This window comes from Lepeophtheirus salmonis, chromosome 8 (genome assembly GCF_016086655.4).
Source record: "Lepeophtheirus salmonis chromosome 8, UVic_Lsal_1.4, whole genome shotgun sequence".
NCBI classification, from domain to species: Eukaryota; Metazoa; Arthropoda; class Copepoda; order Siphonostomatoida; family Caligidae; genus Lepeophtheirus; species Lepeophtheirus salmonis.
This window is the reverse complement of record NC_052138.2, coordinates 25,496,939-25,511,315: the sequence shown is the minus strand read 5'-3', so window position 1 is coordinate 25,511,315 and position 14,377 is coordinate 25,496,939. Positions and strand designations below refer to the sequence as shown.

Here is a 14,377-nt window from a genome sequence, read left to right as displayed (position 1 = left end):
CATCTACGTACATAGACAAGTTACGTTTGATCTAATACAAATTAAACTCTTAAAAGTACAAAGTGAAAGCAGGCAGGTATGTGTTTATTGATGATGAAGTAAAAATACCTTTAGTAATTTGGTACATCGAAGTTATATTTGAATGAAAAAATATAGGAAAGGCAATATTTATAATATAATATAACAATATATTCTATTTCTTATTTGGACATCGTCGATCACAGGCTAAAACACATGCTTTAAAAATTCGAGTATTGGATGAAGGACAAGCATCCAAACAATCTTCAAGAGCATTTCCTGGACATCTTCCATTAGAATTTTTAAAATTGCTGTTGTTCATTTTGGCAGACTGTTTATTATTGTTATTATTATTTCCATTTGGTCTTCGTGAATCAAAATTCCCATTGCTAGAAGGGCGTTTATTATTGGATTGACTAAAATGGTTATCCTTTGGCCTTTGTGAATTAAAATTTCCATTGTTAGATGGACGTTTGTTATTGGATTGATTAAAATTATTATTGTTCTTGTGTTGTTGAGGAGGTTTATTATTGTTAAAGTTGTTTCGAGGACTATTGTTATTCCTCGAGGGTTGTCGAGGAATGGTTGTTTTAATGTTATTTTTATTTTTACTATTATTAGTATTAATATTATCTGATTGCTTATTTACAGAGTTATTTCCCTCTTGTGTACGATCTCTTGCCCCTCAAAAGGTCCTGGACATTCCTTACACCCATCTCGAGTTTCTCTTTAAAAAAATTGATAGAATAATTTTGTATGCATATAACTTGTCTTAACATCTAGTTTCTTACCTAACATCTCCATCACAAGTGGGATATGGATCCCATGTACCATCTGGAGTACAGAAAGAGCTAATATCTGGCCCTGTGAGACAATCAAATTCACAAAGTGCTCCAGGATAGTCTAATGAGCAATAGCCCGGAATACCTGGACAAATTCCTGTAGGATAAAGGAAAAGGGGTTTGAAATTCAACTTTATTGAGTAATTCTATATTTAAATACCTGGTATTTGTTCGGGGATTCCTGGTTCGTGCTCAATGCATCTTGGAACATCTGTCCATGTACCATCCGGCTGTAATATTTGATGAAGTAAAAAAATAAATATATCTGTTAGTTATGGATGTCTCATTGAAAAACATTAAAAATAATATTCCAAGAATGTTTATTTTGTCCAAGGAATTTCATAATTATTTTACTCTAAATGAAAAAGGGAATTGAATTGAAACAATCGGTAATATCTAAAGGTCTCTATCACATGCTATCAATTAATTTAATATTATCGGAATTTACAAATAAAGTTCTTATAATTCCTTCTGACACTCATTACCCAGTTCTTTTGGTTCAATTCTCTCTTTCACTTTATAACTATTCTATTAATAGTAAGATAGAAAAAATAGCCCTTAGTTGGTCCCAAAAAAAAAAGAAAGGAAAATATAAGGGTGCGACAACATAAAAAGGCAATAAAACAAGTTTTATAGATAAGATAAGTTTTATTTTTGTTTCAAGCCAAGGGTTATAATTGGGATAACGGGTTGGCCACTCTAAATCTCCCCTTATTGAAATGAGGAGCTCCGGAAAGTGTTCCCGTAAGACAGCCATCGATGCCCCTTGAAGTGTGAGCCGTTTTTCCATCCTGTTGAATTCAAATATCCTATAAATCTAATTAATCAATTCGTGGAAGAAAAAATTCCTCCAACATGTTAAAATACCGGTCTGAATTCATTGTCATTCTCTTCAAAAACCAAGGACCCACAATTCCTGTGAAGGAAATTGCACTGATACATTAGGTGAATACAAAGATCTTTTACGCAATTCTCAGGGATTAGTATCAGTCCTGTAGCACATGTTTTTTTGTTGACGAATCTGGTCATATGAAAATGAGCTTACACTCTGAAGTAAAAATCGTGTCTTTAAGAACATTTTCGAGAAGAGCCTCACATGCATTCCTTCCTGAAGTGAAATCACGTTTGCTGAATTCCTGCACAATCGCCATCTTATAAGAATGCCATCGTGAGGTATTCGCTTCACCGAACGATTGGAAAGCCCAAGGGTAGAGACATGTTTGTGTAAAGAACCTCGTGTGGATTATTGGATTGAAGCTTGTACTGCTTCAATATTCTCAGTTTATCTGATGGGCCGAGGTAATCCAGTTGTTCGTTGTCGTACTCCCAATTGGCTTGAAAGTAGTAACTCATGTAACAATTTTTTTCGGTCTGGAACATGGCTTCATGGGGCTACATAGAAACGATTTCGAAAGATGTGTTGGGTCGTAAATATAGGTCGTCGATTCGGAAAGTAGACTTTCGACGGCAAATGCACGTTACTCACAAAATGGTATGATAGAAGTTGACTGTATTTCCAAGAAAACTTTATAGCCCTGACTCTAGAATGAAACCACGCCCCTCCGATACTACTTTTACAGTCTGAATGCCACGCATGATAAAATAGAATGCAAGAATGCGTTGTTTTACATTAATTGTAATCAGACAACTTTAACATTTTAATAGTCAGCTAGCTCTAAAAGCTTATAGGCTATGCATAAGGTTTTGCCAGTCCTGATTTATTCGACTCAATCCAGTCGTGGTCCTATTGGTCCGTAGGACTGCTGGTCCTTAAATGTTATTTCTTTGAATTTTTCCTATAATTTCGAAGCTTTATCAACCCAAATAAGATATATGAGATATGTATTAAGAACATTACAACTATCTTCAAAAAATATTCATGCTTTAATTAAAATGAAATATAAAACGATCATTTGATATTTATAATAAGTTCTATAATTGCTTTTATTATATTTAACAAAATAATTAAAGAAGGAAAGGCAACCTCAATGACGTCACGAGGGATCGATTGTACCTTTCTTAAGGGACTAGATGAGGCAAGATTGGCTGGACCGCGGTCCTAAATAAGGGCACCAACAACTCTAGCTATGCAACAGTCAGTTGATATGAAATAAGTTTATTTTAATAAATAGTTCCACATGTCTCTCTCCCGTCCTCTTCTTCTCGTGCTCTACAAAAGTTGCATCCCAGGAGCATAATTATCATTAATCCTTACTTTTATTTATTAAACAATCTAGGTTTTTTTCTCAAAAAAAGAATATAAATTGTTATGCTTTTTACCTGACACTCTGGGACATTATTTCGACCAAAGGCACATACAACCAAACATGTATCTCCAGGGTAGGATTCACTGCAGTATCCTGGATATCCAGGGCATGTTACAGGAGGAGGTCCATTATTTTTGTTTGTGTTCATAGGCATTACTTTAAAAAAAATATTAAAATTAATAAGGAAGTTTAATTTTATTAGAAAATATCGAAAAATCGTACACCTAAAAAAAAATAGTGTGCTCTTTCCGATATAACATTTGAAAAATTTTATTTTTGACAACGAGTGTCCTATTTCAATTAGGATAAAAATTTAATAATTTGAAATTGAGGCAGTTTCCTTATTATACTATGAAAGGGGTGTCCGTAGGGGATGTTATGGAGGGGCTGTAGCCTCCTTTCCCAATTATGGAATTTTTATTAGAAATTTTTTTGGTAAATGTCAAATTTTGAATTTATTTTCGAAAAAATTTAATATTTGAAATTTAATTTTTGCAATTTATTACCTAAAATTTTTATTTTCTGGGAATTGATATGAATTTTCTAAATTTATTTAAAAAAAATATTATATTTGAATTTTTTTTTTGGCAACACCTGTGAAATTTTTTTCAAAATTTTTATTTTTGTCAATAAGAATGAAATTTTGTTGAAAAAAAAATTAAAATTGAAATTTTTTTTAACAAAATTTAATACTTGAAATTTAATTTTTGAAATTTTTTTTCCGAAAAATTAAATGTTTTGTGAGTTTTAACTGTGTACTTTTAATTTTTATTTCCAAAAACTTATTTTTTTTTGTGAATAGATTCGATTTTTGAAATTTTTAGCGAATAGATATAAATTTTTAATTTTTTTTTCAAAAAATTTTAATTTCAGGATTTTTTAGTAAAAAAAAAAGAAAAAAAATGTATATATATATATATAATCCTACGATCGCTCTCCTTATGACGTTACTTATAATGCAGCTTGCAACACTTCCCTTTTTTGACCATCTGATGGCGTATAATAATATAACATTTATGAAATGAAGGAAGGGATTGAATTAAAAAAATCATGTAATGATCGTCTTAATGAATTAAAATAACTTTTTTACTAATGATTATTATGATGACATAAAACAAATTGATCAACATGGAACCCTATTTTAAGTTCTTAAGGCATTTATTACACTTTCAATTCCTAATATCATTTCATAAATATTTTGTTATTTAAAATCGTAATTAGTTGGTTAAAAAAAAAAAAAAGTGTGTTTCGTGTATACTGTGTCGTGTAATACAATTGGAACATAACTTGACCTCATCCTGATCCCGTATGAGAAAACCACAGCTAAGTTTTTCCACTTGTTCATATAAGAGATTAGGTGACAAGTAGTTTTTTCTAATTTTCAATTTTCGAAATTCTTTGAACACGAATAACTTCAGAATTAGTTATAATATAGTGCTATAATTGATACCATCTGATCCTCCCTCCCCCATCATTTAAGAATCCTAAATTGGCACGGTTAATCCAGATCGTGTAATTATAATAAACTGTTTATGGAATATCAATATTTTTATTTATAACGTAAAATGGTTACATTCGTTTTTACTTCATAGATTCATATAAATGCAAATATTCACATGTAAGAGTATAAATTGGATAAAATCTTAGTAATACCAAGGGTTTCAAATGGTACTCCAAGGACAAATACAATTTTTAAATTCTGAAGTTTTTTCAATAACTCTGTTCTTCGAACAGTGTAAACTGATAAAAATGGAAAAGTTGGCCAGATAATGCAAACCTTTTTCATTCAAAACTATGTATGTATATTCAAAATGCCTACTAATTTTAAAACTATAATTTGACTTCAATACTTAAATCAATATAGTCTATAACCTCTTGGACCGTTTATGTAAAATTTATATTTTTCTTTATGAAGTCAAATGGTTACTTTTTGGGAGATGAAGGCCCATGGAGGTCATATTGAAAATTAAGATGCTATTATCATCTATGCTATTAATTTGTTCAGGATATGGATGAGGTGAAAGTTTGTTCCAATTATAGAGTATTCATTGAGGGAGGGGATTAATACTATCATGAATGTTAAGGAAATTGTCTTTTCTAAAAATAAAAAAAAAAATTCAGATTTGAGGCTTTTATATAAAACAAAGTTATTAACAAAATTTAGCTATAAATAGATAAAAATGTCAACCCACAGAGAGAAATTCTAGTCAAAGCCCTGGCTCTACCTAGAACTTGGAGTGCTCTTCCTTGGCAGAAAGGTGTCAATCCTTATTTATTTGGTCCAGTCCAGTCTTAAACCCGGTCTTGAAGACCATTGGCCCTTGGGACTGTCAGTACTAGAACTGATTAAAACAAGAAGTAATAAATTTGAGTGACGTCATCAAGGACTGACACACCAATACTCCTTGGATATAAGTTTGCCTACAGGACACCCTACTTAATTTTGAAAGGTATGTGAGGGTCAATTTTAAAATTAATATAATTTAGAGATATAATCGAGTTAAAATTCTCGAGTTCGGTCTAGTTCAATGATTTAACTCGAGTCGAGTTCGAGTATGGGGATGATACTCATATTTTATTTCGAGTTTGCTATCAAGAAATAAAATAAATAAGAGAAGTTAGGTTCCTTATAACAAAAAAATATTCCGTGGCCCTTGGCCTGCACAGTTAAAACTTTCAGTTATACACTTAATAATGTGTGGTTGGCCTTAGAACTAGTTAATACTTGGATAATTATTATAATCTGTAGCTTATGGATCCATTCCTATACTCTGATAAGAATAATTCAGGGCTCGACGGTCGTTAAAATTAGCCACTAGCCAACCTGTCAAGTAAATGTATTTTTTTACTAGCCCAGAATACCACAAAAATTGGATCATTTTTTTAATAGTACAGGGCTAGTATGGATATAATTTTGTTTTGAAATAAGGAAAGTTTATAAAGTACAAAAAGTTTATATAAAAACGACCACTAATATTTGTTATCAATGTCTATTCGACGTTTTAGGCGTTGACACAAGGCAATAATTATGATTTGAACCCAAAATTGCCTGTGTATATGATTTTCATAAGTTACAGTATTACATAGCCAAACGGACTAGATACAGGTCACCCTACAATAGCCTGACTGGTTTTTTATAAGCCACGGGCTAGCGTGTCCGTCGAGCCCTGTAATTATATAAAAAAGATGTAAATTTCACAACATCAGTATAATTTATTTTGAATAGTTATGTATACATTTCTATTTCGAACTAATAATTAGATATTCCTTGATATTGAAAATAGGTAACTAAATACATGATTACTATTATAAATATTTCAACTTTCTGTAGTTCGAGTTCAAACAATATGTAGTTTTTGAGTAGATATTTTGGACAAGTTCGAGTAATTTACAAAAAAAAAAAAAAAATTGTCCTTACTTTTATCAAGTATTTTTCGAGTTCGAGTAATACTCGCATCCACCTCAAATATCATCATACTGATGATATTAAAAATAAATAAAGTAAAAATTGTAGATTCAACTTACCAAAGACTGCTTCAAAAAGTAGTAAGGGAACTATTAATCTGTACGCCATCTTTTTATGATGTTCGTATCTGAAACTTTCCACTCTAACTAAATATTGTGTATAAGGACCCACGAGTAAAGTTTTCGAACCAACAGTTATTAAATAACTTTTATCCAAGTATGTACATAAAATAAGTAGTCTGAAGATGTACGGAGGAAAATAGGGCAGGCCCGAATCAATATTCGTAAGGGTGGTAGAGCATCATTACAAAAATATGGGATCTTGGTGCGTAGGTATTGATCATATTATTATGTAATTAATTTGAATTTTATTGCAAATTTCTCCTTGTTACGAAGTATTGTTGCAAATAGCTACATACTATGTAAAAAGTAAAATCGAATGAGTCCGTCGAGTAAATGATGACTTATTACATAATATTGATTAAATTATAAATGATCCAGAGTTTTGAAAGACCCGTGGCTTTACCGGGTGGTCTATTGAAATCTGAACACTTACTAATTCAATAATTAATTAAAGTCTAGTGATTTAAATTGATTCATATTCCGATATATTAAAACATAAACCATTAGTTAAAAAACAAAAGTAATCTGAGTCTTAGCACCGGTCCTTAAGATTGTCGGTACTCTAGATCTGATTAGATAAAGAAGAAATGAAGTGGATTGATGTCATCAAAGACTGAAATTTATAAGTTTGAGGACTTAATTAGACCAGGCCGAGACTGAACTCGGGGTCTTCATTCTAAAATAAGGATCGACTCAACCCTAATCTCAACTCACAAACATATTTTTTGAAATGTTGCTTATTAATGTACAAATTAGACGTCATTTGTTGAATAATACGTTTTTTTAGGTATAATCATTATTCTAAGATGGTGATGGGCTGGTCGTAGTTTATGAACACAAATATTCTATAGGAAGATTCATGATTCGATATTTTCCACCTTTCAGACCATCACCACTATCATGCGTTTTGTCTTGAAGGCAAAGTCGATCTCCTCCCAAAACAAAACATAATTAAAACGTTCAATGACTTATCAAATGGTTATAAATGACAATTTATTTGAATTGAAGCCCCTCTATTTACTTCTTGTCGTTATTGTTGTGCTGACATAGAGGCCCAACCCACAAAAATACATTTTTCTACCTAACTACTCTTGTTCAATACCAAAAATATTTTTGTGAATGAGGCTTTTATGTAGAAGCTTCCAAAATATGTTTATATCTATGTATTTAATCATTTAACTCAAGGACCTTGAAAACAATCAAGCCCCCTTGGTTGTTTTTTTGCGCTTGTTCATAAATATTGCGCATAATTCATTTGCAAACTAATAATTAAGTCACTAATATATTATGTGAATATTTATAACTTGATAAATCTAACTTTAATTCCTAAGTAGGTTGTTTATGATTAATTCTGCCAGTCAAAAGTAATGAGGAGTTTAAAATGTAAAGGGTAATAGGTCATGAGCGAACTAAAGTACCATCAATATCCGCAAGATGGTGGGGATGGTCTATGTTGTCGGAATAAACAAATAAGTTTACAAACAATAACAAATCCAAGATGGCACCACTATCTTCGGGTATGTAAACAATCTCCTATTAAGTAAACAATACTAACCCCTCATAGTTCCTTTTGAAAGCCAATGAAATTACTTGCTTACATCACAGACAGTTTTAGAAAGAGGAGTGGATCTTTAGGTGCAAGTTCCGCGCTAACCTATTTTCGAATAAACAGAGACTGGTGACAGGTTTTTTGGGAGGGATAATGAATATTTTTTTTTAAATATTCGGAATGATTTGCATATAAATTATGAATATAAAATATAAGAGGCCAATAACAAGAATAAACAGACTTTTTTTTGTATACTTATACTTGCAATATTTGATTAATACGACTAATTATTGTTGTTTTTATCAAAAATATTGGCAAGATTTACATCAGAGAGCAATATATACACTATACAGTGCACCCTGTACACACGTTTGATGCTCTATGGACACGCCTCCAATATTTCATTAATAAGACTACATTTTTATTTCTCAGATGAAAATATGTTTATTATATTCTTAATGGAGCAATATATACACTACACCCCGTAACTTGTTTTCATGTATCCATGCATAGATACACACTTTGCTTTATTCATATAGATATGGTAATTAATTATTGAATGACATATCAAATGTGTCATGATTCTTAGAATAAGGGGTGATTTTTTTAAGGGGTTAGTTCATAAAATTTTATTGTCATGTGGTAAATAATGGGCATGTTAGGCTTTGTATACACTTTCCAAAATGAAACCAATATACTCAATCACACTGGTTTCACCAAGACATAAATAACAACTATGTATTTTTCAACTAAAAAAAGAAATTTTTAAAAATTATGTATTCAATTCTAGTAGTCCATGAAGAGCTGATAAGGAATCTCTAATACGTTTTTCTTATCATATTCAAATTTTCTATAATTTCGGATTTGATCTTTTGGAATATTTTTACCATTTTTATAAGTATGACCCAATTTTTAAGTGTAAAAAAAACCAAATAATTTCGAAAAAAGTTATTTTTATTTTGTAAAATTTTATGCTCATTTCAAATATGGGCGTTTATCTTAAATGCAATTATTAAATCCTGAGAAAATACTATTTAAAGATTTAAAAACCACCATATTTTAAGAGGTTTTGCATAAAATAGGAATAATGACTATGTTTTTCATTGTTTTTACGCCATAGTAACTTATTTGAAGCGTAAATAATTAAGATTTCATTTAAAAAGAGTATTTGCTTCTAAAATATTTAATTCAGCAGTAATATTGATATTTTTAGAGCATAAATTCTACGAGGTTAAGCACTGAAATGACTAAACTCCGTGATAATTAATAACATTTTATGAAATAAAAAAGTATTTCCAAATATGGTTGTAGTAAAAGATGTCCATTATTTTTCTATTAATGGCTTCATTAATGTGCATCTCACATATAAGGGTGAGTGGTTTATGCTAGATAGGGTTATAATATTTCGTACTAAAAAAATATTTATACAGTTTTGTTATTGCTTAACTCAGTTTTGTGTGAGCGTGCCTCAAAGATGGATAAAATATGTTGGTGAAAGTTAGACTGAATGTTAATATGGAAACAGTGTCCATATTCATCGTTTAAATTAAACAAAAGTCTACAAGTTAAGGGTTGCCTGTTTTAGAAGGTGATTATTTCGACTATTTTCATTGAGGGGGATGATTTTTGACTTTTTTATTGTACCCCTAGAACTTCCGAACGTGAATTTGTGGAATCCTAACTAAATCTTGATAAGGAGTGAGTACACTCCTTCTACTAAATTTACAATCCGTTCACTGTTGAGGATTATTATGACGACATTGGCCAACTGTCGAGCTGATTTGTGTTTTTTTTCTTTCTTTATTTGGGATTAAGGCTGAGAAATGCATATATAAAGATCCTTATGTGAAATACGTTAATAATATGTTAAGTTAAAACTGGCTTAAATATTAATATGACAGACTTACCTAATAGATGCATCAAACATGGCAAGACAGTGGATCATATCCAGTGCCATAACTAAAGATCGGTTATTGGAGGCCCTGTCCACCCAATTAATGCTTGTGCCACCAAACTGAAATATATACATTAACTGTATTTTACTAAAACGGCAGAATTTCTATTACATTTTAATTTATTACACTAAACACTTGTATAATTATTAAATGAACCCTCCAGACCTGTGACTACTGAGGAGTTTGATAACATGAATGGCAAATAAATTGTTTTTTTTTCACTTTCAAACTAGAACTTTATGAAGATTTATTTCAGCAAACTAGTTGTAGTAGGGAATGTCAATAAAATAAAAATAACTAATACTATCTCTTGGCTATCCTAATCATCGATGTAGCTCCCCTTGGCAGCAATGATGGCTTCCAGGCGGCCACAGAAGGCCTTGGCAGGTGTAGTCCTCAGACATGGCATCCCAGTGCGGGGGTTGACAGTGTCCTTGAAGTTGCTGAGTGACGGACAGATTAGGCCTTGGACTCAACATACACCCAAAAAGTGAAGTCATATGTGTTGGGATCTGGTGAGTAGGGGGCCACATTTTCTTTGGCCAGAAACGCAAGTTGTCCTCCACCTACTTCTTTGCCATTTTGGACGTGTGTGCAGGCGCACCATCCTGATGGAACACCCCGTTAATGCCCGGGTAGTCGGTTTGGACCCATGTTAACATGATAATCTCCGTTGGTTTCTTGCCAGCGTCCAAAAGGGTGCACACCGCAATTCGATGGTCACGTTCAAATCGTATTTTCTCGGCTTCTTAGACACTTAGAAAGATCTAGTTATTTTTGTTTATTTCATTTTTTATTCATTTTTAGTATTTGATCGGAACAATTTTACCGCATGCGCAAAAACCTTGATATACGTAGTAAAAACGAAGTGTAAAGATTTTTTCACCTCAACCGGTTGTATGTTTTCAGATTTCAATAGATCACTCAGGAATTAAAAATGCCATTGCTTAGAGAGGATTATCTTTCATAACATTGGCAGTGTATGATTTGAGAACTTTAACAAAATTGAAAGGCTGTGCTCTCAAAGTTCTAAAAGTTGGGACACAAGAAAAAAACCCTGATATAACAACAAAATGCATTAAGCAAACAAATGTCTCAGAATATCATTTGGACTTAAGTAGTTATTAATAGTTATTCAAAAACTGTATTGGTTATTTCTGTTTTTATGTGTAATTATCTTTAATTTTATTTCATTTTACAAATAGTTCTCCACGTAAAATAAGTAGAGTGAAAATATAGTCTGATTATATCTAAATATAATTAAAACTTTTATTTACATTACATAACAGTTATATAGCAACCCTCTAGATTTATCATAAGAACTGTTTAGGATCATTATGACGACATTGGCCAACTGTCGAGCTGATTTATGTTTTTTTTCTTTCTTTATATGGGATTAAGGCTGAGAAATGCATATATAAAGATCCTTATGTGAAATACTAATATGTTAAGTTAAAACTGGCTTAAATATTAATGTGACAGACTAACCTAATAGATGCATCAAACATGGCAAGACAGTGGATCATATCCAGCGCCATAACTAAAGATCGGCTATTAGAGGCCCTGTCTACCCAATTAATGCTTGTGCCCCCAAACTGAAATATATACATTAACTGTATTTTACTAAAACTGCAGAATTTCTATTACATTTTAATTTATTACACTAAACACTTGTATAATTATTAAATGAACCCTCCAGACCTGTGACTACTGAGGAGTTTGATAACATGAATGGCAAATAAATTGTTTTTTTTTCAAAAACGAAACAAAACAAATTAATGATAATAATTTCAAATTTTCGACTTTTATATTTAGAAATATATTTAAAAATTTCAAGAATAAGCAAATATAAATATACCATCCTAAGCTGGCCAATCTGCAAAGAAAACCTTAGTCAGGCCCTGATCCTCCTATAATTGGAAGTGTGTCTGATTCAGACTCAAAGCTCCGTTCCCAGGCTCGTACCGAGTTATATTTCTTTAACTTTCGTTATCGTACGTTATTGAATCTTCGTTTGCTCTACTCAAAGCTTTAAAATAAAGGGACGAAAAGTACCCTTTAATTTTTAGGAGATTGTCTTTCCTACGAGAAAACATTTCCCCCACCAGACGTTGTTTTTGTGGTACAACAAATAACGTTACTTTATTATTTTTGCATCTTGATGTATGCAATTTTTACTCCTTTCACCTTGTTAATTCAATTGAAAGAGTAATTAACAAAGAATAGAGACTGTTTGATGTGCAAATATTGCTACTATGGCGCCGTCTATATAAACAACAGGATCTCAAATTTCGAATACTAAGATGAAGCGTTTAATATTAAAATAATATTAAATATACATATACCAATTATTATATTTCTGAGTGGTCCATTAAAATCTGAACACTTTGAATTTTAAACTTTAACAAGATATAATATATATATTAAAAAATAATTTCAACAAAATCAATACTATAAATAGATGTGTGTTTAATCTCTCTTAATCATTAATGTAGCCGCCCTTAGCAGCAATGATGGTTTCCAGGCCTGGCACCGCCTCAGGATGTAGTCTTCTGTTATGGCATCCCAGCGCTAGCTGACAATGGCTTTGAGGGCCTCTGTGTTTGGATAACGTACACTACAGGCCTTCCCCTCGACATGGAGCCATAAGTTGTTGTCTAGGGGTTGGCATCATGGGTGTAGGGCGATTGGGGTGTAAAGAAAAATAATTCAAAAGAACCCAAAAGAGTCTTGTAACAGAGGATATGTTTTTTTTTCATTGCTTCTGTCAAAGTAGCCTCTGCAACCTCAGAAGACTCTTTTCCCCTACTTTTTGATAGTTCTCTAACTCCTTTCGGACTTGTTTTGCATTTTGACATAACCTTTATCTCACTCGGACTTGCTGATGGCGTATACGGCGGTTCTGTAGACGCCTAACTGCATGGAAATTCGTCGAACACGTTCAAGTTTCATTTTCTCGACTTGTACAAAGGCTAGAGAGCTCAATTTTTTTTGTAACTAATTGCTTATGCTTTAATATATCGAAATACGAAAATATTTTAATTTGCCTTTGTTAATTATTGAACTACCGGGTGCGGCGAAAAAATATTACACTTTCAAACTAGAACTTTATGAAGATTTAATTCAGCAAACTAGTTGTAGTAGGGAATGTCAATAAAATAAAAATGACTAATACTATCTCTTGGCTATCCTAATCATCGATGTAGCTCCCCTTGGCAGCAATGATGGCTTCCAGGCGGCCACAGAAGGCTTTGGCAGATGTAGTCCTCAGACATGGCATCCCAGTGTTGGTTGACAGTGCCCTTGAAGTTGGTGAGTGACGGACAGATCAGGCATTGGACTCAACATACACCAAAAAGTGAAGTCATATGGGTTGGCATCTGGTGAGTAGGGGCCACATTTTCTTTGACCAGAAACGCAAGTTGTCCTCCACCTACTTCTTTGCCATTTTGGACGTGTGTGCAGGCGCACCATCCTGATGGAACACCCCGTTAATGCCCGGGTAGTTGGTTCGGACCCATGTTAACATGATAATCTCCGTTGGTTTCTTTCCAGCGTCCAAAAGGGTGCAGACCGAAATTCGATGGTCACGTTCAAATCGTATTTTCTCGGCTTCTTAGACACTTAGAAAGATCTAGTTATTTTTGCTTATTTCATTTTTTATTCATTTTTAGTATTTGATCGGAACAATTTTACCGCATGCGTAAAAACCTTGAATACGTAGTAAAAACGATTTTTTTCACCTCAACCGGTTGTATGTTTTCAGATTTCAATAGATCACTCAGGAATTAAAAATGCCATTTCTTAGTGAGGATTATCTTTCATAACATTGGCAGTGTATGATTTGAGAACTTTAACAAAATTGAAAGGCTGTGCTCTCAAAGTTCTAAAAGTTGGGACACAAGAAAAAAAACCTCATATAACAACAAAATGCATTAAACAAACAAATGTCTCAGAATATCATTTGGACTTAAGTAGTTATTAATAGTTATTCAAAAACTGTATTGGTTATTTCTGTTTTTATGTGTAATTATCTTTAATTTTATTTCATTTTACAAATAGTTCTCCACGTAAAATAAAAAAAGTAAAATATAGTCTGATTATATCTAAATATAATTAAAACTTTTATTTACATTACATAACAGTTATATAGCAACC

General features: G+C 32.1%; 1 protein-coding gene across 1 annotated transcript; it reads right to left on the bottom strand.

Annotated features, from left to right (window-relative positions):
• Positions 1-63: 63 nt before the first annotated feature.
• Positions 64-6,797, bottom strand: LOC121122363 (uncharacterized). Its single transcript, XM_040717336.2, has 6 exons — positions 6,653-6,797; positions 3,141-3,283; positions 1,021-1,090; positions 810-957; positions 668-745; positions 64-581 (listed from the first exon to the last, which is right to left on the bottom strand). Exons 1-6 carry the CDS (start codon positions 6,699-6,701, stop codon positions 194-196), a joined length of 876 nt encoding a protein of 291 aa, XP_040573270.1. The 5' UTR covers positions 6,702-6,797; the 3' UTR covers positions 64-193.
• Between the last annotated feature and the right edge of the window lie 7,580 nt (positions 6,798-14,377).